Below are 23199 nucleotides of genomic sequence, written 5' to 3'. Positions count from 1 at the left end.
GGGTGACTTGCATTCCTCTCATAGGGTGATTATTACTTATAGTTGCCAAACTGTACGGCCATTCTGTCACCGACACAGCGGAAGGTGGAGGGCTGCACCTCCCAGTACTGGATGGGGTTGCTGAACAGACTGATGCCATTATAGAAAGTCCTCTTCATGTTGAAGTTCGTAGGGCAGAAGTCATTCACATCCACACTGCTGATGTTGTTGGAGTGCAGGTAGACCACCTTGTGGAAGGAACAACCAGAGCAGGTATAAGCACTGATGTATAACACAACAAAGAGCTCTAGCTTTGTAAACAGACACATAGAGAGCCAAAGTGAACGTCACTTCCTGCTTCAGCACTGTACCAGAGATTTTCATCCGCCATTTATTTTCCCATAGACATTTCGTAAAATGCTTACAAAAAGAGTTTTACTGGTTCAAACCAAACGGTACAGACAACAGGAGAGATCGCATAACATTTGACTCGGACCAAAACGTAAAAAAAAATTGGGTTTGAAGAAAATATTTTTTCTATGTTGTTTTTTTAAGTTTTGGTCCGAGTGAAATGTTCTATGGTCTCTCCCGATTATAGCGTTTGCTGAAGCGTTTGGTTTGAACCAGTAAAACTCTTTTTTATAAGCATTTTACAAAATGTCTATGGGAAAATAAATGGCACTGGTACAGTGCTGAAGCAGGAAGTGACGTTCACTTTGGCTCTCTATTGTTGATCTCTTTTATCCCTCCTGGCCATCACTTCCCCCTCCCCTCACCTGCAGGTGCTTCATCTCTGCTAGACCAGCAGGCACACGGGAAAGCAGGTTATTGTTCAAGTGAAGCTCACGTAGACTCGGCACATACCACAAGCTGCCGTGCTCAATATGGCGGATCTGGTTGTAGCCGAGGCCCAGCCTAGTACCAGAAAGTAAGTGTACACACACACATATATAATTATATAAACACATAAGTGTGGACCCATGCAGACACTCACAAACAGACAACTGCAAATTGTAAAAATAGTGGTATGACTGAGCACTTTGTAAGTGATTTGACTTCTTTCAGTGACAAAAATCAATTTTGTGCAAATTGAAACACAAGTCCACCATACATATAGTTTACTTAGAAATTCATTTTCTCTGAGCTTTACCTACTTGTACAGTTCTGAATGTTGTATCAGGTCTTCCAACTCAATGGCCTGGATTTGATTTTGATCCAGATGCAACTCATGGAGACCATAAGGGAGGTCTGATATGTGAGAGAAAAGCAGGTGTGCTGTTATTTATGCCGATATGACTTGCTCCATAACCCATAGTCTATCATAACCCTAACCCTATAAGCATGCCTGGGATACTGTCAGCCATTAAATGCTTCTCACTGCCTTTTGCTGACCTGGAGATTTCCAAATATGCGCCTGGTTTTACCTGTCGGACTGCAAGTATATCATGTATCATGGAGAGATCTCCACTGGGGTTCCCCAGGGCTCAATCCTGGCCCCCCTGCTCTTCTATTTCTCTATAGATCACTTGGCCCTGTTATCACACATGATGTTATCACACATGATAACATCTATCATTGCTATGCTGACTGACTGCCACTATACCTCGACTTATTTTCCATTATTTAACACTCAGGATGAGCCATGCAGCTCTGCTTGCCTCGCTGACGTCACCAGTTGGATCTCTGCCCACCACCTCAAATTCAATCTCAAGACTGAGCTGCTCTTTCCCCCTGGAAATCCCGTGAGTGCGTTGGCATTACACTCAAATCGTTGAATCATCAAGGTATAACATAGTAAACATACATTTTCCCCATGGCGCTGGGCCAGCCGGGGTCAGGGATATGGAAAAGCCAGGACACACTCAGTCACTCAGTAAGTCATGGACGTTTAGTGAGTTTAGTGAGATTAGTGAGAAAAGGAGTAGAGAGTCTGGATTTGAGGGGTGGTAGGTGGAGTGGCTAGGGGGGATATGGGTGGTGGTGGGGGAGGCAAGGAAGGGGGGCGAGGGAAAAGGGAGCATAGGGAGAGTGGCACCATGGGGTTAAAGGTTTGCGCTTGTTTCTTCATAATCCACCATCACTGCCCCAAGTGGGACCTGTGGCTCAAGTATAACTACAGGATATGACAAAAAAATCTCTATTTGGCTTAAATCTGCCATGGGTGGGTTTTATACATGTACTTTGCTACTCCTTTTCAAACATTACTGCAGCAGCCATTGCACTTAACCAGCAGGCAATCCCCAATCCCTTTTACCCACTCCTGTGAATAAAACCCTGAAATACGTGAACTCCTCCACTTGGGGCAGTTGCTCACCTGAATAGAATAGAAACATGGCCTGGAGGTGTTGATGCTCATCTCAACTTTGTCAGATATTCAGCTGCAAACTGTTGTGGCGTTGATCAGAGATCATGTCTACTCTAATGACGTCTAATGATGATATCATCTGCAAACAGCTAAGATTCCATCCTAACACCACCGAACTGGACACTCTCCAGACCTTGGCTGCTCTCCTGTCCATGAATAGCACAAACAGGAGGAGGTACAAGGTGAACCCTTCTTGGACTCTGATGTCCACTTAGAAGCTTGACTTAAAGCCCCAATCAGTAACTTTTTCGCCTTAATATAACAGCTTTTTAGTCATTGAAGATGGTCCAGTGTATTCTAAGAGGGAGAATGTGGCCTCTATTGATCCCACACCGCCCTCCAAAGGCCTCTCCTGGCACTACGCATTTTGTGCCAGCGTCCCGGAGACAGCATGAGCGGCATACCGCGCACACCGCGCCTAGGTGCGGATTTGCTACGAAAATGACGTTTCACGTAACTATGGATTATTATTTCATCACGTGGTGAGTACCCGATGTCACAACATGTACATTACATAGAGCTTTCTGGCGCTGTGCTTTGTTGACTTTGAGCGGCGATATCGATACCGATACTATTGCACCCAGAGGGCGCAGTTTCCCCAATAGCAAAACTTGGAAAAGTTGCTGAATGGGGCTTTAATGCCACACAGTCCGGGTGTAAAGGGACAGAATGGCTCGCTACAACAACCCAACCCTGCATACTCCCACAGCACACCCTGCATCCCACAAGGTACCTCAGGGAAAATGGTCATAGTCCTTTTCCAAATCCACACAGCACATGCAGACAGGATTAGCAAACTCCCATGACCGCGTGATTATCTGTTAGCGAGTAAAAAGCTGGTCCATTGTTCTGTGACCACAACAGAAACCACATCGTTCCTCCCGAATCCAACAATGAACACTTGTTTGAGTCTCTTTTACAGCAGCTTGGCTATAGGCTTTCCCAGGGAGGCTTAATTAATAGTATGATTCTTCGATAGTTGAAACTTGGAACCCTCTGGTCCCCTTTTTCGAAGATGACGATCACCACCCTGTCTGCTAATCCAAAGGCACTATTCCTGAAACCCATGTGACACTGAAGAGGCATGTCAACCAACAATATCCAGAGCCTTCAGCATTTCAGGACAGAGCTCATCCACACTTGGCGCCTTGCAATGAGAAGATTTCTAACTACCATGTTGACTTCTGCCACTAGACGAGCTGAGAGAGGCTGAGTGCCTGAGTCGGGTTTGACAACTCCTGTAGGACAATGGAATGGGTGCATGGACGGCTCTCCAGGACCCCACTCCAAACTGTTGCACACACAAAAACAACAGCGAGCGAGAGTTCCCCTCCACGACTCACGGTTGCATTGAGGTGACCTTCTCGTCCACAAACGACAACTGTTGAACTGATGAACGCGGGGTGCATCCAGAGAGGTTGCGCTCCAGATGCCAAGAGCCAGTTTCCATTGCCAAGGTCCATGGTGCCGAGGTGTGCTCCACCACCACTGCCCCTTTGCCCCACAGGCATTGCTCCTACTGTACCTCCACTTATGGCTGGTGAACCCACAAGGCTTAATATTCTCCTGATTACCATTTTGACACTTGGTTCTGATGCAACAGCTCACATTCCAGTTTGAAGCTACTGCATAGAGAATTTGCTATGATTAATTATAGGACATGGACGTGGCACATAAGGACGAAGGGACGCATTACATTACATCACAAATAGACCACTTGACCACTGAGACAGTGGAACTGGTACAAATGCAATGGTTGCCCTCAGAGTCAGTTAAGTGTGAAGGAGCGGGTAGAGAGGGAGCCATTTACAATAATCACCAAACATCTACTGTAGGCTATATACATATTCATCTCTTTTTTAGATGTAGCATCATAACTATTTACAACATTTGTGAGTGGGCGGCAATTATGCATTGAATTTTGTGATCTAGGAATTGAAGCTTATTCTGCTGTTTCATTCATTGTAAATCTGTTTTACCTTTTGGAATGCCTGTGAGTTTAGCCTCTGAAATGCGCAGGAACTTCAGATTGATTCCGTCAAACGCACCTGGCTCCAAACCACTGTTCTTGATAGGATTACGACCCATCTCTGTGTAAAAAGAAAAAGAAAGAGAAAACATCAAACATCAAACAACAGAACTTCAACATTTGCAACCCAGTGGCTGGCCACCAAGAGAACCTCATAGAACCTTGATGCTTCCTCAACCTGGCCTAAAAGATAGTCTCCTGCTGTTTTGAAATACATAACTTTTAGAGGCATCATTATCAACCAACAATCTATACCGTTTCCGAACACACGAAGAAAGTCTCACCAATAACGTTCATGTTGAACAGACCAGCGAAGGCCGCAGTTGCTACTTTCTTAATGTGATTGTCGTGGATTCTGAGCTCTGCCAAAGAGCGGGGGAGGTTCTTGGGAACAGCAGTCAGCCTGTTGTGGGACAGGTAGAGCTTCTGCATGTGGCTGACGGGCAGGAAGGCACCTGGATGGACCTTAGAGATCTGATTGTTCACCAGCACTAGAGCCTGCCACCAGGAGGGAAAACAGACCACAAGGTCAATGGGGTCAAGTGATAGTGATCATTTCCTTCTTAGTAGTTTGGTTGAAAGAAAATAGTTCCTACATGAAATTGCATCACAACAAGGTGTGTGGATTATCTTGAGTAACTGGGTCATGTTTTCTGGAAAGAGACATTGCTGTTGAGTTTTTCAAATGTATTTTTTTTTTTTTTGTTGGTGCTTCGAGCACCACAAGCCGAGTGCCATCCACTTCCATTGCATCTGAGAGCAGGCAGACATCTCTGCGGCCGATATCTCTAAAACTCCGTCACAACAAAATGAGCAAGATGGATAAATAGCACTACAGGTAAGAGAGAATATGTGCATTTTTGATTTGGGGGTGAACTGTCCCTTTAAGTCCAAAGGAAATCAAATCCCTGTTGATGCTGCGCACTCTGTGGTCAACAAGCATGCTCAGCCAGTAAGTTTTAAGGCAACTGGTGATGACATTTTTATTCTCAGACTTATGGTCGGCACTCTTAAAAAGACTGAAATGTGTTTTTGAAGAGATCATGTAAAATACTAAAAATAATTAGGTAAAATGATAGTAAATCACCATTGGGCCTTTAGCCAAAGAAAAACAGCTCAGTTTGGTTCTTACATAGATGTTGTTCAATCCCTTGAAGTCATCCTCTCTGATCTCTGTGATATAGTTGCCTTGCAGGTCCAGCAGTCTGGTATCAGGGGGGATACCGTGTGGCACGTAATGTAAACCTTCAGGGGAAACACACAGAAGATGAGCCACACGGAGATTAGGACAACCACAAGCAATGACACATTAGCCACATTTTCAAGCAAAGCAGCACCCAGTAGGATAGGTACAGTAAACTCACCTGAGAGATCTGCCATTGAAAAGGGGGCAATATTGAACGTCTTAAAGAGAGTTCTGCACAGGCTGAATGCTTTTTAAGTGGAAAGGCTACTTTTATAATGGGACTGTAATTTGGTAAACACTAGGGTAATGCTGTGTGGCTATGGTTTGTGCGAGTGTGCTGCACTTTGTTGTCGTGACTATATAATTTGCTTCAAAAAAGAAAACCCAAGTCTCCACGTCGCATTGGAAAGAAGAGTATGGGAGACAGTGGTGTTGTAGCTGGGTAGAAACGACCTCTGATACATTCAACATCTGCAGTGACTATAGGCAATATTGTTCCCGTAATGCATGGTGAGTTAAGCAAAACATAAATTGTGTCAATAAATAAAATAAAATAAATAAGTGAGTTTACATCCACCATTCATCTTCATGCTTCATTATAAGCCTTAGATTCTCTAAGAGGCATCGATCATACAATCCCAATGACACCATTCCAAAATCATTCAGTAGATACAGCATCATGTACCGTAAATTCCGGACTATAAGACGCACCGGTCTATAAGCCGCGGGACCAAAATTGACTATTTTTTTCTTCTATAAGCCGCACCGGTCTATAAGCCGCGGGTGTTTTGATGTTTAATTACCATATGAAAGGGTTCGTGCACAGAGAGGAATGTCGGGAAAGCGATGGCTGTTTGGGGAAGCTCCCATTTATTAACATTTCAACAAAACAAAACAAAAGTCAGGTCACTAATCCCCAGACAAAATCACACAACAATAGGCTATATGTGCAGCAAACCTGTAACCAGAGAAGTCAAGTCACTAATCCTCGTCTTCCTCTTCTTCCTGCGTACTGAAACCACCAAAGTCCTCATCTTCAGTGTCGGAAACGAACAGGTTCAGGGTGGCTTCGTCAACCACTCTCCTCTCTCCTTCATTGTCACTCAAAACCAACGAACTCCTCTTCATCACTGTCGGCATCGAACAGCCTCTGAAGCCTCTGACGGCCCTCAGCGCCAGCTGTGGCGGCGTCATCCTCTTCATCCCGCAGCAGTCCAGCGTTTTGGAACCCGTTGGTGATTGTGGATGTTTTCACACTCCTATAATATTCCGTGCTGAGACAGTTCCTCCTGCTGCACCGTCCAACGCCTCACCATTGACTCATCGATGCCCAGGTTACGCGCGGCTGCTCTGTTTCCCTCTTTTAATGCGAGATTGACTGCTTTCAACTTGACAGCTGCGTCGTGTGAATTTCTGCGTACCTTCCCCATGGTAAGTGAGAGTGTTGCTTCTACTGCTCGTTCTCATGCTGTCGAGAACGAGCAAAGCTTTTTTTTGGTGAAAGAATCCTCCAGGGCGCTTCTTGTTAACAGTCCGAGTGAGTGGCAGGTCGAACGTCAAAGGCACTTCATCCATATTTATGATCTGCTCCGGTTCGATGGAATATTCCTTGATCTTCCTTTGTGTGAATTCGCCGAAGTTTGTGATTTTCTCCTGGTAGTCGGGGGAGGGAGTTGATGGCCGAGTGGCCGTTTGCTTACCGTAATTACCATATGTAAGTGGTCACGCACAGAGGGGATTGTCGGGAAAGAGATGGCTGTTTGAGGAAGCTCCCATTTACCGTAACATTTCAACAAAACAACATAACACAACACCACCGTTGTTTATTTTTACAGTGCACACAGTGTCCGCGGTGTGGTGAAAAGAGGGCAAGAGAGGAAATTAAAACAGAAGTGGATTTATAGTTAGAAAGAGTGCTAAAAAAGAGAGATTTTATTTGTATTTTTTTTTTTTTTCTGAAAAAATCCATAGATAAGACGCACCGTTATATAAGCCGCAGGGGCCAAAAAACGGGAAAAATGGCAGAATTTACGGTAATTATAGCAAGCCCTAACCTGGTTCTGAAAAAATGAAGCCAACGCCGAAGTACGAAAACCTGCAGTTCCTCGAATGGCCACTTGAGGCTGGCTCCAAAAGCAAGTCCCCCATTTACCCCCATGTTAAAATGCACAACTCTACATAATTCGGTACACAGGAGTGAATTTTTATATAACTCGCTCTTTATACAGTCTAAGCCTGCAAAAAGAAGTCCGATTGTATAGAAGTCAATGGGAAAAATGACCCTACTTCTCACTTGATTTATGGCCTCAGTAAACACTTTCCTAATCAGTTTATGGTCTCAATCATTAGTACAGCATGATGTTCACATTTTGTAAATCCCATTTAGAGTAAAATAGACGATAAAGTGTAATGACGCGTAAATGACAGGTCGCCTGTCCAGTGATCGTGCAGCTCGCTTATCACAGACCAATAGCAGGCAGCGCTGTCCGGCTCCAAAAAAACAAGATGGCGATGGTCAACATGCCAAACTCGAGGCTTCAAAATGGGAGTCCAGAAACCCATCACGGTGGCTATGTTGATGATTTTCATAGTCTATAGAGAGGCAAAGTGAACGTCACTTCCTGCTTCAGCACTGTACCAGAGATTTTCTTCCGCAATTTATTTTCCCATAGACATTTTGTAAAATGCTTATAAAAATAGATTTACTTGGTCAAACTAAACGGTTCAGCTATATTTATAATCCGGAGAGACCATAGAACATTTCACTCAGAGCAAAATTTTAAAAAAAAAGAAGAAAAAAAAGAAAACATATTTTCTTTAAACCCGCATTCTTTTTACGTTTTGGTCCAAGTGAAATGTTACACGGTCTCTCCTGTTTCTAAATATATCTGAACCGTTTGGTTTGAACAAGTAAAACTCTTTTTATAAGCATTTTACTAAATGTCTATGGGAAAATAAATGGCGGATGAAAGTCTCTGGTACAGTGCTGAAGCAGGAAGTGAGGTTCCACTTTGGCTCTCTATGGGGATCATACAAAACCGATGACACCATTCCAAAATCATCCAGTAGTAGAGGCACCATCTGTTCACTCACCCAGGTCAGAGCACTGCACTACCTTGAGGTGGCACTGGCACCCAAATGGACAAGTTGGGTGATCTAACTTGGTCGGGTAAACCTCCACGAACGCTGAGCCTTCTTCATCGTTCATCATCATCATCATCAGGCTTTCGACATCAACGCTCTTGCCCAGGTGTGGGGGACCCCAGCTCTGTTTGAAGGGCAGGGCGATGGAGGGCGTTACACACACCAGAAGGAGGAGGATGGAGATGGGATGCATGGCTGGACCTCTTGTCTCTGTTGCTGTGGATGAGGTGCAATACAAGAATGGTAAAAAAAAAAGTGATGGTAAGTATATATTTTTTACTCATATATATATATATATATATATATATATATATATATATATATAATTTTGATATAGTGATGATAAGTATCTATTTTTACTCGAACAATCAAACTGGATTGCATTCGGCTTGTGGTGCTCAAAGCGCCAAAAAATAAGTTACGGAAAAACTCTACAGAACTTACAGAACTTCGATCAAACTACACCTGCTCACAGCGGTGTAGTTTGTTCGAGGAAAATAGTTCCATGAAACTGCTCACAACAAGGTCTGTGGATTATCTTGAGGAACCGGGTCATGATGAAAGTTCTGGAAAGTGGCATTGCTGTTGAGTTTAAAATGTTCAAATGTATTTTTTGGCGCCTTGAGCGCCACAAGCTGAGTGCCATCCACTTCCATTGTATTCGAGAAAAGGCGGCCGATATCTCCAAAACTCGGCAGCTCACACAAAAAAGATCTAAATCGACAAATGGCACTACAGGTAAGAGGAAAAATATGCATCTTTGATTTCGGGGTGAACTGTCCCTTTAAGTTCATGCATATTTGATCAACTCTCTCAATGCATTCAGTGCATTTCTAAAGACAATCTGCTGCACCTAGAAGTATACAGCAGCACAGCCAATCGTTGTGCCAGATATAATTTCGCTTCATCAGCACTGTAAGCAAAATACAGCCCCCAAAAAACCTATTTGCAGCCATTGGCAAAGTCCACCTTCATTTCAGTGATATGTGAATGCATCTCTGTGATCTTGTCTTCATGGCACTGGCTTTTTCTCACTCTGAAAGCCCATCTCCTTCCCCCCATCAATTAAGTGGTTTGAAGTGAAATGCAGGGAAATGACGGAGTGGGAAGACAGTGTGGTCTGAACACCATCTGTACTCCCAACTTTGGCCCCTCAGTTCAGATCAGTGTTGGGGGTAACTCTTTACAAAAGTAACATATTACATGTAATATATTACTTTTAGCAGTAACTCAGTAATATAACTTTATTACTTATAGGATTTCAGTAATATTATATTATAATAATATATACTATAATATAATATAATATAATATAATATAATATAATATAATATATAATATTATAATAAAGTAACTTGAGTTACTTTGTCAAGTAACTCAAGTTACAAATTGAGTTTTCTAAATCAAAGCACATAATTAAATAAAGATACAATAATTTCCTAATCAAACTGTCTGTTTTTATGCAAATAACCACTACAGATGACAATAACAAAGGAAAAGAATAACATTTAGAATTTTGGATTGTATACACTGAGTTCAATGCGGTTGACATTATTTTTCGGGATGGTTCCGGGGCGGCGATGTCATTCTGTTGCATGCTGCTGCTGTTGTTGTGGTGAAAGTAATGCAAAAGTAGTGTAATAAGTAACGAGTTACTCTACACAGAGAGTAATATTGTAAAGTAACTTAATACTTTAAAATGAAAGTAACTAGTAATATGTAGTATATTACATTTTGAAAGTAACTTGCCCAACACTGGTTCAGAGACACATCTCACCCTTCACTTATTTCAATTTGAAGATCTACATTAAGGAACAGATTAGAATAGATGCAGAAGTAGGAAATTGTTGTTGAAGATGTGTATTTTACCTTATTTTTTAGTCTATTTGTCAATATATGCATAACAAACATGTTTCTAATGAACTGGTGAAAGAAAATCACTAAAAGTGATGACACGAGAGCAAAATGAGAGCATCATTCTCCTCTATAGGGCTGAGGATCTGTGTGTGTGTGTGTGTGTGTGTGTGTGTGTGTGTGTGTGTGTGCGTGCGTGCGTGCGTGCGTGCGTGTGTGTGTGTGTGCGTGCGTGTGCGTGTGTGTGTGTGTGTGTGTGTGCCACGTGTTGTGAATGGCGTGCCCTCCTTCTGTTCTCCCGTCGCCAGGAGAAACGCCCACACCCTTTACCACAGCAAGGCCCAGAGGAAGCCACAGCACTGGCCGCTCTCACAGGAGTTTTATATAGAACGACTCCAAAGCCATCTTGGTCACTCCTTTCCAAAGCAGTCAAAAGAGGGTCAAGGCTCGTATATGCAATAAAGGAGAACTTCACAGAAAAAACAAACAACAACGCAGATTTATTTTGCACATGATCTCACACGTCTCTCACAACTGTAAACCGTTTTTGCAGACATTCATTTACTTTTTACAGTTATTGAGAGTTGACTTTGAGTTAAGTTGGGGCACCAGTGATGTCATCACAAGACTTCTAATTAATAAAACATAATGAGTCAGTGCCTTCTGATGACATCACTAGCTGCTCAACTGAACTCAAGTCAACTTTCAATAACTGTCAAAACTAAAATGTCTGGATATATTATGCGAGATCATGTGTAAAAATAAATCAGCATTGTTTTTCGGTGAAGTGTCCCTTTAAGTCTCTGGAAGTCAGAGCTTCATGGAGGATCAAAGTCATGTTTATTAGCATCTGGGAGGGAAAACAAATTAAGCATCAGCCTTGATTTCTTCAAAAACTCAAAAACAAGTGGTTTAGTTGGTCAAATTAACTCCATACTACAATGCAAAATAACACTTATTAGTTAATAACACAAATTAGTTAATTAACTTTCCAGTCAATATACAGTATGTGATGCCAATGTGTTAGCTTCACTTCATATTCAATTTGGAATTTAAGAATGGTGAGAAACAGCATGTATAAACACATAAGTTTTGTTTTAAACACTGGTTGTGCCAAATAGTTTGTCATGACAGGTTGAAGTATGCCAAAGACCTAAAAAAAAGAAATCACTGGATCAAAAGCGTCTCTTTGAACTACCACCCATCAATAACACACAAAAACTAAATAGTAGATTAATCATGTGAAGTGAAAAGGCTTTGAAATATACATACCGATTCAGCTTTAGACAAATGAGGCAAGTCCTACTAAATCCAAAAGGTTACTCACTAATGGACAGGTTGTACTGGAAAACGCCTGCGTTACTTTTTCATCTTATTGGCTGAGGTGAATGCTGTCTTCCAGCAGAGAGAGAGGAGCTCTGCACACTATGTGCCACAAAGACCGACCCACACAGAGAGAGGGGGGTAGAGAGAGAGGGAGGGAGAGGGAGGGAGAGAGGGGGAGGGAGAGAGAGAGTAAGAGGGAGGGAGAGAGAGGGAGGGAGGGGGGGAGAGGGAGGGAGAGAGGGAGGGAGAGGGAGAGGGGGGAGAGAGAGAGGGAGAGAGGGAGAGGGAGGGAGTGGGGGGAGGGAGAGGGAGAGAGAGGGGGAGAGAGGGAGGGAGGGAGAGGGAGGGAGAGGGAGAGGGGGGAGAGAGAGAGGGAGGGAGAGAGAGGGAGGAAGAGAGAGGGAGAGAGGGAGGGAGAGAGAGGGGGAGAGGGAGGGAGAGAGGGGGGAGGGAGAGAGAGAGGGAGCGAGAGAGACAGGGGAGGGAGGGAGAGAGAGGGGGAGAGAGGGAGGGAGGGAGGGAGGGAGAGAGAGAGAGGGAGCGAGAGACGGGGGGAGGGAGGGGAAGAGAGGGAGGTAGAGGGGGAGGGAGGGAGGGGGAGGGAGAGCGAGATGGAGAGAGCAGAAGTATTTTAAATCGTGACCAAAAGTTGGCGCTTTGTCTCTGATGGTTGCACTAGAGAGAGAGGCAGACGGAGAGAGAGAGGTAGACAGAGACAGAGAGAAAGAGAGAGAGAGAGGCAGATGGAGAGAGAGAGGTAGACAGAGAGAGAGAGAGAGAGAGAGAGGCAGACGGAGAGAGAGGTAGACAGAGAGAGAGAAAGTATACATCACCACACTTACGACTTTAGTTGACTTTTTTATTGTTGCTTGTCTTCATATCACAGGAGTCATTTGCAGGATTGAATCACTCCATAATCTTCACCAATTGGACAATAGAAAAATAGAAGCTTGTGTGTGGATCACTGTGTTGCAATAGAATAGGGACAAAGACAGAAATATGTCTTATAAAATAATCATAATCATAATCTGAGCACAACATTCCCTTTCATTCAGACATGGGCCAAAAACACAAAAAACAGATTCAAGGAAATAAGTGAGTTTACATCAACTTAAATATTTATATATTAATGGTATATTAGCATATTCCATTGTCATTAACCCAAACGCTCTTACAAGATCGTATAGAACGTAAATTATGAGAGACATGCGATATGACAATATTGATCAGAATTGGCAAATATACATCTTAGCCTGTTTACAGTTGGTTTCTGCAGACTTATGAGCAGGCAGAACACATTTTCCATTTCCATGGTAATATACAAAATGTCCTGCCTGTCTGAGGTCTACAATCTAGGACAGTGGTTCTCAACGTGGGGTCCGGGCACCACCAGGGGTCCCTGGGGGCATTCCAGCGGGTCCCCAGCAAATCGATCAATTGTTCAACGTCATTGTTTCATTTGCAAAGACACACGATAGAATGTAGGAGGACTATTTTATTTTATTTTCACTGTTATCTCTCTACTTACAATAGCCTACAGATAGAATTCTGTGACAAAATCACACCAAACGAGGGTCCTAATGTGTAATAAATGAAGGTTTGAGAACCACTGATCTAGGATGTGAAGATGTACCTGTTTATACATGTAAAAAGCTTCTCTGGGATTTGAGCACTTATTACTGTGCACATGTAAAGACACTCTGTGACACATCAGACTGCACAAGCAGCCTGACTGAGAACAAATACTGTAGCACATTCAATTCAAACAAACTCAAAATAAGTGATCAGAAATTTAAAAAAAGTCCCACCTCACTGTTTCTTTCCATGTCACCCTCTCACATCTGTTTATTATCATAATCATAATGATGGTACAATACAATAATGGTGTGCAAAGCCACAATCTTACAAAAATAAACGGGTAATTTGGTAGTTTTTATTTGAGCTGACTTTTGAGCGTGCCGTGTACAAATTCAAACTGCTCCAGGCGAACCACTGGATTGAAACCTTCAGTGAGAGTGCTGCACGGCTGGCTGCTCGCTGTCATACACACAGGACGGGATACAGAGAGACGCACGGACAGTGAATGGGACACGGCCGCAGGGAGGGAGGTACCATGGAGCGCTACAATGCTGCTATTAATACTGTCATGGCAACAATACCACGTTTCTGACAAAATGTGTATATATCAGTGTGCGTCATAGAGTCTGCTATTGAAATAGTGCGGTGGCCAGTGAGAGTATTGCGGTATTGGTGGATGGAGAGGCGTGTTCGATCCCCAGTGTTTCTAAAGTCTACTGTTTCAACCGCGAGTCACATTTAAAGGAACACTCCGCCAATTTTCAACCAGCTTTGTATCATTACAAAATCAGTAGTATATCAGAAAACTGTCAACAGTTTTGCAGGCATTCATTTAGTTTGACAGTTACTGAGAGTTGATTTGAGTTAAAGTTGTGGATAATTTTGTGCATGAATGACATCACTGGTCCACAACTTAACTCAAATTCAACTCTCAATTACTGTCAAACTAAATAAATGTCTGCAAAACTGTTGAGTTTTCTGATATATTTTGCAAAGTTGTTTTATTTGAGTTTAACATTGGAAAGGCAGCGAGGTTCTCAAAATGAATTAAGATTGTAAGTTTGCAGAAACAAATGAAAAAATGCCACGTTTTAGAAACGTTTTGTTTCCAAATCTACATTGCGATTGTGGATTGCAGAAACGTACAAAACGCCGACACTTGATCCTGCAGCGTTTTGGGTTGAGATGGTGGGAGAGCGGCCTACTCGTAGTCGTCCGTCCTCTGGGGTCGCAGCACGACGCTGTGGTAGTGTCTGATGCAGGAGAAGGCGGCGGGCGGGATGAGGCGTCTCTGGATCAGGTTGTACTGCAGGTGGACGGACACCAGGGGCGAGTCCTCGCTGCTGGCCCGCATGTCGCACAGGGCGTTCATCGGCACATAGCTGCGGAGAGGAAGTACAGACTTTGTTTGAAGGGAAAAGTAGCAGTTAAGTAGCCAGTAATAACCCAGACATTTATTTGACTTGATGACCAGTGGAACAAAGACCTCCGCTCCAGCCGCACATTTAGAAGATGGCCGACAGCGGCACAACATCTCTCGGGGCCAGATTCACTTAAGGTTTGTGCAGAGGGGAAAGCTGCTATATCACCAAAATAACCCAACCAGAAAGCCACACAATTGGCTACTTCACTATATAGAACACAATAGGTGGAGCGCTGCCTAGCGCTGGTCAAAAATAAGGCCTCTGTGTGCCTGTCACACTCATGCATATGAAAATTATACTGAAATGACATCATTTTGCCCACTTAATGGCTATTTGCAGGTGAGGAGATCGAGCAAATCGAGATAATTCACTAACACTTCACAACAGCAGCTGCCCCACATGGCTGAAACACAAGATCCTTTGAAAGGTGGAGGACAGATTTTGGCCAAAGAGTTTGGTCCATTCAGTATGGCTGCCTGCTGCTGCAAAACACACCAACATCTGCAGCCAGTCACACCGTTTTCATCCCAGAATCTCAGATTAGAGCAGAGATTTAGATATTGCTTTGTTCATTTGTATTTTATATACATATTTTTGTAAATGAAAATACCAATAGGTCAACAACAGTGCCTGTCTTGTCTTATAGTTGTTACACACAATTTGCACTGTGCTGTTTGCATGCACAGTGCTCTTTTTGACCGTTTCTTTGCATTATGTTTCTTAACTAATAAGATGACTATTCCCTAGCCCCACCCCCTTCACTAAACATCCATGTGTGAGTGAGTGAGTGAGTGAGTGAGTGAGTGAGTGAGTGAGTGTCCTGACTTTGGCATCTTCTGCCCCCCCCCCAGCCTGGCCTGCTGCCAGCACCGTGGGAAAAATGTAAAGGGGCACGACGAAGTAATCTATGACAGTTCTCACCCTCTATGAAATACAACTCTCTGACACAGCTTATTGCAGCCTGGACATAAACAATAAAGACATATTTTCACAGTAGAGAGGAGTAAGCTATAGCTAATTGGAAATACAAAAGAAACGTATGGTGAAAAGGTAATATATAACCATAAAGAATACTGCTTTATCATTTGCCTTTTTTTAAGGGCACCTTCAAATATATATATTTTTTTGCAGATGTTTGAGCACATGAAAAAGCAGCCTTTTTTCAGAAGTGCAGATGTCAGAGGTGCACATGTGTCTAAGTCCCAGAGGTAACGATAGAGAGAGCAACAATAATTACATGTTTGATGAGGCAGCAATTTCACATTGAGATGTCCCGTGATTGTTAGTTAGGTTATATCGAAGAAGATGAGTATCTCCCTGACAGAGTCCAGAGTCCAGCTCTGCAGGCTCCGCCTCCCTGACAGAGCCCAGCTCTGCTCCGCCTCTCCCTGATAGAGCCCAGCTCTGCAGGCTCCGCCTCTCCAATAGAGCCCAGCTCTGCAGGCTCCGCCTCTCCCTGATAGAGCCCAGCTCTGCAGGCTCCGCCTCTCCGATAGAGTCCAGCTCTGCAGGCTCCGCCTCTCCCTGACAGAGCCCAGCTCTGCTCCGCCTCTCCCTGATAGAGCCCAGCTCTGCTCCGCCTCTCCCTGACAGAGCCCAGCTCTGCAGGCTCCGCCTCTCCCTGATAGAGCCCAGCTCTGCAGGCTCCGCCTCTCCGATAGAGCCCAGCTCTGCAGGCTCCGCCTCTCCCTGATAGAGCCCAGCTCTGCAGGCTCCGCCTCTCCGATAGAGTCCAGCTCTGCAGGCTCCGCCTCTCCCTGACAGAGCCCAGCTCTGCTCCGCCTCTCCCTGATAGAGCCCAGCTCTGCTCCGCCTCTCCCTGACAGAGCCCAGCTCTGCAGGCTCCACCTCTCGCTGACAGAGCCCAGCTCTGCAGTCTCCGCCTCTCCCTGACAGAGCCCAGCTCTGCAGGCTCCGCCTCTCAGTAGTTTGGGTTTGTCTTCTGTCCCAATGTGCAATCAGCCTCCTCACCTCAACAAAACTATACGTGCAAGTTTTCCTCTGTGTGATTGTTTGATGTAATTGTATGAATGTGATGGTATGTGAGTTATTGCACTTGAGGAGACCACAGACTTGTCTTGGCTATATGCACAGACAATAACGTTTTTATATTGTACTTTTCTCTGTGATGCAGCCATCGACTTCTCTGTTGTAAGATAACTTATATTTACATACTGACACATGACATGCATGCTTACACACACACACACACACACACACACACACACACACACACACACACACACACACACACACACACACACACACACACACACACACACACACACACGTGTTCATGACTTTTGAATAATTGAAACAGGCTCATTAAAAGCAAATTGGTGACAGAAACATAGACAGAGATGCTCTATGCTTGATCATGCATAGCATTTATATGTAATGAAGTGTCTGTGTCAAAATGATGTCATGTTCATAATGTAATTTGTTCCATTCATATTCTGTTGAAATATGTTCTGTCTTGTTTCTCCTACTTCAGAAAGAGGATAAAAACATGTTCCCATAAAAGAAACAGAGATCAGAATCAGATCAGAAAAACTGATTTCATTCAGTATCTGTGGAGAGACAGATACTTAACTGTGTCTCCATTTATGACAGGCCTGCCATAAATGGAGAGAGTGACAGTCACCTCATACACGTTGTTACTGTTACAGTATATCTGACAACAGATCAGTTGTTTGTCTTGTATGTTTTGATAGTACGTTTTCTAACTAATGTTTCACTTTTCAATGTCTAAACGCTTGCTTTGGCAATATGTACAGTGTGACGTCATGCTAAAGCCATTTGAAGGGGAATTTTCTAGATACATGTACAGTATGTTTTCCCTTTCTGTGGTTTATCATTTATACACAAATAAAGTTCATGTTCATTTTCACTGTCTTTGGAAAATGCATTGAATGCATTTCAAACACTTGAGATGTAAAACAGATGACTCTCTGCTGTTAAAATATTCTATAGTCTTGTGTTTGCCCTTTTTATTTCTGTGGGGCAGAGATTGTTGTCAAACAATGTTTTTGTCTTCAAAGAAAGGAGCATGAATTATCAGTGGAAATGTGAATACAACCAAGGAGGTAAATGAGACAGAACAGTAAAATGTTAAACTCTGTAGGGAACCACAGAGACAATATGAGGGATCAGCGTTGGTAAACAAACAGCAGCTTATAATAGGACCCTATGGAGCCAGCCTTGAGTGTCTCGCGCTAGCAGCAGGCTGTGCTTTTTCTAAATTCACTTCATTTTAAAAACTGCCACAGTTCACACAACTTTAACATGACATACTTATACATCAGACCCTTGAGCTACTTCTGCTCTCACTCAAAATATAAGCGATGTGATGCATAGTTCTTGAGACATTAACGTTTGTTTGGCACAACTCATGCTAGTTAACTGCTGCTGGCCGCTTATTCGTCCTATACCATCTGCTGATGACAAAATCAACACTATAACACCATAAGTGACCCTTGTACCAGTCATGACTCTCCTACCCCTTTTATTACTTGCCTGTACAGGCAGCATTTGCCATTAATAATTAACCCATGCCAGAGGCAGGTGAAATGAAAAGCAGACTTTGACATTGCTGAACATAACGCAGAGATTGTGAGAGCACTCACAAGACCATTACAGCCTTACTCCATTACATTGAGATCTCTACTGAAACACACTGATCTGGAGGACTGTAAGCAGCAAGTTGAAGTGGATGTGATTTGGTGAGTCTTGCTATTGAAAGATATTTTGGATACCAAAGCAAATGGCGGAGAAAATAGCTGTTGTTGAAAGTTACTTGAGTTGCATTATATGTTCAGAGACTTTTAGAGATCCTGTGTCTCTGAGCTGCAGCCACAGCTTCTGTTCCAGCTGCCTGCAACAATTCTGGGAACAAGCTAAAAACAAAAACTGTCCTATTTGTAAAAGAAAATGGTCAAAGGATTTGATAGTTAACTTTGCACTGAAAGAACTAGCTGACGCCTTTAGGCAGAAAGCTGGGTCATCTGAGACGGCTAAAGGAGAGGAGAAAGAGGAGGTGGTGTGTAGTAAACATCCAGAAGTGCCTAAATGGTTCTGTAAGGAGGAGCAGAGAGCTGTGTGTCCTGTCTGTGAGTTCCCTCACCACCAAGGTCACAAGGTGGTTCCTATAGAAGAAGCAGTCAGTGAGCTGAAGGAGCAGCTGAAACCCGACTTAAAGTCTCTACAGGACAAGAGGGACAAATACAAAGAGGTGGAGAAGAAATATAATGAAGTCGTTCAATACTCCAAGAAACAGCTGAAGGCCACAGAGAGGCAGATCAGAGCAGAGTTCAACAAGCTCCACCAGTTCCTGAAAGAGGAAGAGGAGGCCAGAGTGACGGCTCTGAGGGAGGAAGAGCAGCAGAAGGAGAAGACTATCGCCAGAAAAATGAAGTTCATTCAGGAGAAGATCTCCTCTCTCTCAGACAGCATCTCTGCTGTGGAAGAAGACATGCAGAAACACAATGTGCCGTTCCTCACCAGTTATAAAGCCACTCAGACCAGAGCCAGAGCTCAGTGCTCACTGTCAGATCCACAGCTGGTCTCAGGAGCTCTGATAGATGTGGCCAAACACCTGGGCAACCTGTCCTTCAGAGTCTGGGAGAAGATGAAGGGGACGGTCAACTTCAGTCCTGTCATTCTGGACCCAAACACTGCACACAGCATGCTCTCTCTGTCTGATGACCTGACCAGTGTGAGATTTGGAGACACATGGCAGCAGGTCCCTGACAACCCAGAGAGACACACTAAGTATACCACTGTTCTGGGCTCTGAGGGCTTCAGCTCAGGGAAACACAGCTGGGAGGTGGAGGTGGGAGATCATCCTGACTGGCTTGTGGGTGTGGCTAAAGAGTCAGTTGACAGGAAGGGGGAGCGATATGCCTCACCAAGATATGGAATCTGGACTTTATGTCACTACAGTGGAAAATACACTAATGGGCTCCGTCAGACCGTCACAGTGAAGAAGAGTATGCAGAGGATCAGAGTCCAGCTGGACTATGACATGGGGGAGCTGTCCTTCTACAACTCTGAGGACAACACTCACATCTACACTCACAAAGACACTTTCACTGAGAAACTCTACCCATATTTCAGTGTTGGAGAGGCTGGTGATGCAGAGACCATTGATATCAAAGTTTGTCAAACTGAGGCTTCTCTGTGATGTTATGGGATGTTAATGAGGTGTGTGTGTGCGTGTGTGTGTGTGTGTGTGTGTGTGTGTGTGTGTGTGTGTGTGTGTGTGTGTGTGTGTGTGTGTATGTGTGTGTGTAGGCAACCATAGGCAGAGATTATTTTGAATAAATTGATCTTCATGAATGTGTGATGGAGCAGAGAATGGGCCTATGAGAGGAAAGTGGTAAATGTGGTAACTTGGTGTTAAGTAGTGTGGCTCTGATTAGACGTGTGAAGCAGTTTTAGCAACATGGTGATTGTGGGGTCAAATGTGAACCCTGGAGTCAGTTGAGCAAAAAGACCATTTTTGTTTTAGTGTCATAATTCTAAAGTTTTACCCACATACTGTACAGTAACATGTTTAATTTCCATGGATGCCGAACAACCTTAAATACCGTATATAGAACAATTATTCTTTGAAATAGACACATTATTTTAAATGTAAATATTTAAAAACATCACTCACCCTGTTCTCTCTTTCTGTAGAACATTATTTTTACTCAGTTGAAATTGTAATTATTTGAGTCTTAAATCATTGGTTAAAGCTGAACTTTCTGAAAATGTGTGTGAGCTTTTAATGTTTACAAATGGCATGTTTTACTATGCAGGAAGGACCAAGGCTTGTCCACGGTTGTAAGGATTTATACTTCCTGTGTACCACTATCATGAAGCATTGAGGTTTATTACTGACTGTAACTTGACCTGTGATTGGCCTGATCTTTACACTCAGTCTGATTGGTACAATATAATCAACAAGGCCTGTACTGTAGATCATTTGTTTAATTGAAGTTAATTATCCAAGTCATAAAAATCATAGGTTACAGATGAATTTGTGAAAACTTGTTCATATTAAGTGCCGTCAGCTTTTAATGCTTATACAGATATTTTTAAGTAACATGCAGTGTTTTTTGGTATTGCATTTCTTACGTCACTTTGCTTTTGCTCTTTTTGGACTTTTGTAATTGTTGTGAAGCAAGTTTTTTTTGTTTTCTTTTGATTTATTTTATTAACAAAAATAATCACTTGACTATTCCCTGTTATTTCTGTTGATGTTGCTGGTTAAATAAATATCTGATGAGGAATAAAAGACAGTTGTTTTGTTTCATTTGACGTTGAGATTGTACATATGATCAGAAATACAATGCTGACATGTTATTGTGGTGATTGTGTTGGGCTAAAGTGTGAAGGAGGAGAGAGGACAAACAGCATCACTGGAGGTAGCCTCTTTCAGGAGCGTCTCCTCACTGCTTGCTAAGCAGCTCGTACAACAGTCTCTTATATGAAGGTTAAGAGATGTGCTAAAAAAACTCCCAAGCAGCAGAAAATGTCGATTCTCGTCGTAGAAAATGTCACAGAGACATTTCAAAGACACGTACCAAAGCAGACGTCTTCATTGGTTAGAGGCACTGGGTTTATGGCAGTGAGCCATAAACTGAGAGACAGTGAGTGACAGTCACCTGACACACGTTGCTGTTATCTGACAACAGACCATCTGATTTGTCCTGTAGTATGTTACTTTGCTGTTATTTGTTCTTTGCTGCTGCTATTATATCTGACAACAGATCATTTGTTTGTCTTTTGATGTGTTTTATGTTTTGATATTTTCTAATTAATGTTTGGCTTTTCAATGTCTAAACGCTTGCTTTGGCAATTATGTACAGTATGACGTCATGCCAATAAAGCCATTTGAATTGAATTACATTGAATTGGATAAAAGTTGTATTGGGTGAGGAGAACACGACTGTTCACTGTTCACAGAGTGATTTATTCTGACTCATTTTATTCTGGCAAAGTATATTTTATTATTAAACGCATGTATGAACTTGGGGGACTGGAGTCTATCCCATTGGGTGGAAGGCAGGTACACAGGTGAATCTATGACAGGGCGAACACAGATACGTATAAACACACTCACATCCACACCTTTAGAGGACAATTTAGAGTCTAATCCAGTGTGGAGGAAACCAGCAGAACACAGGGAGAACATGCAAACTCCACACAGAAAGGAGCGGGAATCCAACCAGCCTGCTCACCAGAATAAAATGTTGACTTTCTGCTGCTAAACGTATTGGCAAACAATGGAGTCCTACTCTATCCTTTATTTCTCTGTTTTTGGCTAAAAAAAAGGGTGCATTATTATTACAGAAGAGTAAAATGTAGAGAAACAACAACACCATCTCCTGATCACAAAATCAACAGTCTAACAGCATCAGTGACCCTTGTGCCAGTCAGCAGTCACAGTCACTACCCTACCCCTTTTATCTTAGGATTTCTTCTATTACTTTCCTGTACTTGAATGATGCTTGATTGCCTTGGCATTGTCTGCCAATTGTCACTGTGGTACCTAAATTTCCCCAGCAGGGGTCAGTGAAGTACTATCTTTCTTATCTCAAATCAGATGGCAGCTTTTCCCATTAATGGAATGAAAACCACCACAGGGAGAATGTACTTCACTGTAATTCACTGTCATGTAATTCACTGATGTATTCAACAGCACAAAAGGTTTTGGGCCATCCGGCCTTCATCACTGTGTCACACTGAGGATCTACCTGTCATGTGACCTTCATCACTGTGTCACACTGAGGATCTACCTGTCATGTGATCATCACTGTGTCACACTGAGGATCTACCTGTCATGTGATCATCACTTGTCACACTGAGGATCTACCTGTCATGTGATCATCACTGTGTCACACTGAGGATCTACCTGTCATGTGATCCTCCTTCATCACTGTGTCACACTGAGGATCTACCTGTGTCATTTCCCCCCCCTTGCTGTACGTTTTGAGGAAGAAGCAATTGCAGCGACCAATCAAGTTCGAAGGCGGAGTTTTCCTGGCCCGTACTATAATTTTTTTTTGATCCAGCAACGACAACAACACGGTGATAATGGAGGTGCGACCGGGGAGTGACAGACAGGCACAGGTATGCAAGCAAGCAGAATTTGACATTGCTGAACAGAGCAGAGACGTCATTACAGGGTGTGAGATCTCTACTGAAACACACTGATTTGGAGGACTGTAAGCAGCAAGTTGAAGTGGATGTGATTTGGTGAGTCTTGTTATTGAAAGATATTTTGGATACTAAAGCAAATGGCGGAAATGGATGTTGTTGAAAATTA

At 43.1% G+C, this 23199-nt stretch overlaps 3 protein-coding genes and 1 pseudogene across 4 annotated transcripts in view; 1 reads left to right on the top strand and 3 right to left on the bottom strand.

The window, feature by feature from the left end:
• Positions 1-23199, bottom strand: part of LOC310794898 (E3 ubiquitin-protein ligase TRIM35-like) — a 571381-nt pseudogene that overhangs the window by 252196 nt on the left and 295986 nt on the right. The gene's annotated exons all lie outside the window — the stretch shown is intronic.
• Positions 25-11964, bottom strand: LOC310794760 (biglycan-like). The gene is made up of 8 exons (XM_083656792.1): positions 11830-11964; positions 8653-8919; positions 5506-5618; positions 4658-4871; positions 4324-4434; positions 1134-1227; positions 756-894; positions 25-227 (listed from the first exon to the last, which is right to left on the bottom strand). Exons 2-8 carry the CDS (start codon positions 8894-8896, stop codon positions 33-35), a joined length of 1110 nt encoding a protein of 369 aa, XP_083512918.1. The 5' UTR covers positions 8897-8919; positions 11830-11964; the 3' UTR covers positions 25-32.
• LOC310794454 (extracellular matrix protein 2) overlaps positions 14656-23199 on the bottom strand; it is a gene marked incomplete at its 5' end in the record, with an annotated part of 45534 nt that continues 36990 nt past the window's right edge. Inside the window, one exon of the mRNA XM_083656450.1 lies at positions 14656-14843. Coding sequence (XP_083512576.1) covers positions 14663-14843 — 181 coding nt within the window. The 3' untranslated portion in view covers positions 14656-14662. The remainder of the gene's footprint in view (positions 14844-23199) is intronic.
• LOC310794747 (nuclear factor 7, ovary-like) lies at positions 18576-20067 on the top strand (the record flags this gene model as incomplete). The annotated part of the gene is made up of 1 exon (XM_083656774.1): positions 18576-20067. The coding sequence occupies exon 1, from the start codon at positions 18649-18651 to the stop codon at positions 20065-20067; it is 1419 nt and encodes a 472-aa protein (XP_083512900.1). The 5' UTR covers positions 18576-18648.

This window comes from Poromitra crassiceps (assembly GCF_964638095.1).
Source record: "Poromitra crassiceps genome assembly, chromosome: 20".
Taxonomy (NCBI): Eukaryota; Metazoa; Chordata; class Actinopteri; order Beryciformes; family Melamphaidae; genus Poromitra; species Poromitra crassiceps.
The sequence above is the reverse complement of the archived record's forward strand: the minus strand, read 5'-3'. Positions and strand labels throughout refer to the sequence as shown.

Bases quoted from the DNA above. Each gene is read 5' to 3' on its own strand.
- LOC310794760 (XM_083656792.1), bottom strand. From the start codon at position 8,896: ATGCATCCCATCTCCATCCTCCTCCTTCTGGTGTGTGTAACGCCCTCC. The intron at 5,619-8,652 runs GTGAGTGAACAG...TTTCCCCTGAAG, and splicing joins AGTGCAGTGCTCTGACCTGG to GTTTACATTACGTGCCACAC. The intron at 1,228-4,323 runs GTAAAACAGATT...CTCACATATCAG, and splicing joins ACTCACAGGCATTCCAAAAG to ACCTCCCTTATGGTCTCCAT.